General features: G+C 50.6%; 1 protein-coding gene across 1 annotated transcript; it reads right to left on the bottom strand.

The window, feature by feature from the left end:
- Positions 1–734: 734 nt before the first annotated feature.
- On the bottom strand, positions 735–3,383 carry pou4f4 (POU class 4 homeobox 4). The gene is made up of 4 exons (XM_061299933.1): positions 3,264–3,383; positions 1,575–1,793; positions 1,316–1,529; positions 735–1,267 (listed from the first exon to the last, which is right to left on the bottom strand). Exons 1-4 carry the CDS (start codon positions 3,381–3,383, stop codon positions 753–755), a joined length of 1,068 nt encoding a protein of 355 aa, XP_061155917.1. The 3' UTR covers positions 735–752.
- Positions 3,384–3,840: the final 457 nt, after the last annotated feature.

The raw sequence follows: 3,840 nt of genomic DNA, 5'->3' as shown, positions 1-3,840 counted from the left end.
AATATCTGGCTTCATCCGTTTTGCTGCTGTCCCTGGAACCCAACCAACCACCTTGTGACTATTTGATTAGCCTGTATCTTTTGTCAAAGGGAAAAATAATCAAATAAATCAAATCGATCAAGTAAAAATGGAGGGACCGACAATAACCAACTATTTAGTTACTTGCCAGAACAGTAATGTCATTTCAACAAAACAATGAAGTTGTGACGTCGACCGCTAAGAAGTCGAAGTACACAGAGAGATCTGTTTTCAAATAAGGACGGTCCAAAAACAATCAAGTGCAGTTGCCAGGAAATCGACTTCAGCACAGTAACTTGATATTTCGTTAAGAGCCACAAACATGCATGGCAGCCAGGCCATCGTTTGTCTCCTAAAAAAAAAAAAAAAAAAGTAACGGGCAAGTTGTTTCTTTTCAAAGAAGCTATTTTGCTAAAGGTGTAACGTACAAGTAGCAGGAAGTAGTCAAGAAAAAAATTGCAGAACAGATAGCTACCTGAAGTCGTAGAGGGAACGAAGTATTTGGTTACCTCCCACATTACTCGAGGTGATGAAATGTCTCGTCGAGGCACGAACATAGCAGCCGCTCCATGATTTGTCTTTCCAAAGTGAAAGAGGCCTTTCTTTTGCTTTTGCTTTTGCTTTTTCTTTTGCTTTTTCTTGCCTTTCTCATCCCCTCCCTCTCTCCCTGGCCCGTCTTTTCCCTCCCTCCCTCCCTCCCTCCCTAGCAAGCCTTTTCTCTTTGCCGGTTGTTTTCAGTGCGTGGCCGAGAACTTCATGCGCTTCTGTTTCTGCCTCTGGTTGCAGAACCAGACGCGCACCACGTTCTTTTTGAGGTCCAGCTTCTCGGCGATGGCGGCAATCTTCTCGGAGGAGGGCCGCGGCTGCACGGCGAAGTAGGCCTCGAGCGAGCGCTTCTCCGGCGCCGCGATGGACGTGCGCTTGCGCTTCTTGTCGCCGCCGCTGAAGATCTCCGGCTTGGCCATCTTCTCCCGCTGCGCCCGCTCCGCCTCCTCCAGCCAGGCCTCCAGGATGGGCTTGAGCGCCACCATGTTGTTGTGCGACAGCGTCAGCGACTCGAACCTGCAGATGGTGCTCTGGCTCAGGCAGCCCACGCCGGGGATCTTCAGGTTGGCCAGCGCCGCACCCACGTCCGCTTGCGTCACGCCCAGCTTGATGCGTCGCTGCTTGAAGCGCTCGGCGAACGACTCCAGCTCCCGGGGATCGGGCTCCGCGTCAACGCCGCCCGCCCCGCCGCCGCCGCCGCCACCTCCGCCCACCACCACCCCTGCGGCGGCGGCGGCCGCGGCGGCGGCGCTCCCCAGGGAGCCGTGCGAGGCCAGGCCGTGCGCGTGCATGTTCATGGACTGCGGGTGGTGCGGGTGATGATGATGGTGGTGGTGCTGCATGTGGTTGATGGCGCTCATGTGCGACGCCGTGGAACACACGTCCGAGCCGGTCATGGCGCCCAGGGAAAGGCCGGGCGTCAGGTGCTCGAGCAGGTCGCCCTCCAGGCCCTGCGCCGGCTGGTGCTGGTGGTGGTGGTGGTGGTGGTGCGCCGCCGCTGCCGCCGCCACCGCCGCCGGGTGGTGGTGCGAGGTGAGCACGGACGGGTGGTGCAGGTGCGCCGACGACGACGTGGGCGTGCACGTCATGCTGGTCATGGTGGTCATGGTGTGGTAGGTGGCGTCAGGCTTGAACGGGTGGCTCTTCTGGCTTACGATGTCCACGGCGGCCAGCGCCTCCGCCCGCTGCAGCAGCGTCTCGTCGAAGCCGGCGAAGATGTTGCCCTGCAGCTGCCGGCGAAAGCGGGCACAAGCGCGCACGGTTAATAATCGGGAACAGTTCCGTGCGCTCCGACCGGAAAGTGGCTCGTTTCGGACGCACAATTGGCAGGCCCGTCATTGAAAGAAAGAAAAGAGAGGGGGAAAAAATAAAGCTAGGATTTAGTGACCTCATGGCTGGAAATAGAAATGCGTTCACTCCACTTAATTCATCCCTTGAGAGTGAAAAGAAGTCTAGGAGAGATAGCAGCAAATTAAAAAAGGAAGATAATGCTATACAATTCAATGAAATCGTCATCTGAGAACGAAGAAAAGTCAACAGAAAATCAGCGCTTGAGTAATATTTGGAGGAAAGTAAGTGTAGAAAACTTGCCTATACATTTGAATTGTCTTCACACGGTGACCGGAAGTGCATGCGTGAACATTTAGTGACATGCTTCCGTAGCCTTTTCCAATCTTTTGTTTGTGTTCTTACCATCTTTTTTGTTGTTGTTGAAAAAAATACGGATTCAATTTTGACATCAGTCGTTTTCATGGAGCTACACAGAGGCTGCGTGTGTCTAGAAACTGACCAATCAATTCATTCTAATGACGTAACACTTCATTACAATTAGAATAATAACAACAGAATTCATACATTTTGGTATGTGTCTGGGAACTATAACATAAATCAAGGAGTCCGTTTTGCTGATAAGTGAAGGTAACTGAATTTACTCAGTGACCGTGAATAAAGTCAATTAAAGTCAAAGTGTCATCGCGCCCGCCCGTATATGCTCATTTTGCCGTTTTATTTGCATTTGCACCATGACACCAACTGTCAATTAAGAGTCATTTTTTTGTAGCCCAATTTCTATGTGAAATTCCACTCAACAAAACGCGTACATATTTCGAAAGGCATTGGCTAGATTTATAGATTTTTATTACGGTGTGATTTAAATGTGTATTTAAGCACGGTTTGGAAATGAAGACCTCCAATTTATTTTCGTTGAATGTAAAACCTGAGTCGGTCCCAAACTGTGCACCAAAAGTGTTACTTCAAAACTGGTCTTTGCCGAATGTCGCATTAAATTCATCCTGCATTTACTTTCCTCCTCACTCCAAAGAAATGAAACGGACATTTTCCTCGTGTGCGTGGCATGTTCCGCAAAGTGTGCCAGCAGCGTGGATAGACATTCATCTCAAATTAATCCTTACAACGCCCCCCCCCCCCCCACACACACACACACACACACTTCCTTTTGAATAATTTGTGCCTATACAAATAAACGAGACAGGCGTGCATTGATCAATGATTGCTAAATATAAAATCATGCTTTGTTTGAAATATTGACATTGGTGTGACGATACGCGCTTAAGTGCAAGAAATATGCACAATATATTATTATTATTATTGGGACTATTTTAATTCGTTTAAAGCTGATTTATTCTTCCGTTTGAGTGTGTCTTTTTTCTTCTTTTTCTCCCACGCAGTGTTGGACTCACCGACGGCGTGGGCAAGCATGCCCGGCGGATGGCCTCGGAGCTGCTGTGCAGCGGCGTATACTTGGGTTCGTGCAGGATGGGGTGCATGCTGAACGGCTGCTTGCTGTTCATCGACATCATGATGAGGCAGGTGAGGGAGGCAGGTGAGGGAGGCAGGCGGGCGGGCGGGCGGGCGGGCGGTTGGGCAACCACGCAGGCAGGCAGGCAGGCAGGCAGGCAGGCAACTGTCCGTCGTCCTCTTTTCACAAATATGGAATGAGAAAAAAAATACCACACACACTTTGAAAAGTTGTCAAACGAATTGAAAGGGGAGAAAAACGTCCTCCAATCCTCGCGTGTGCAACACTTGAGCGATGAAGACGAAACTTGCCCCCCCCTTCCAGATAGTTTTATAGGGAGAGCGCTCGGAACAAAACACGCCCCGAAAAGGCTTCTCAGCCAATCGGAGTGTGCGCGTCTGAGCTTAGCCACGCCCATTCGCGTGTCTCTTGTCGGTCTTGCTGAGAGCGAGAGCGAGAGCGAGAGCCGGGCTGGGTGGCCCGCTGCAAAAAATAATTTCGTCTTCAACTATACAAAA

The sequence above is a fragment of the Syngnathus typhle genome, linkage group LG15 (assembly GCF_033458585.1).
Source record: "Syngnathus typhle isolate RoL2023-S1 ecotype Sweden linkage group LG15, RoL_Styp_1.0, whole genome shotgun sequence".
Lineage (NCBI taxonomy): Eukaryota > Metazoa > Chordata > Actinopteri > Syngnathiformes > Syngnathidae > Syngnathus > Syngnathus typhle.
This window is presented reverse-complemented; position numbering and strand designations above follow the sequence as displayed.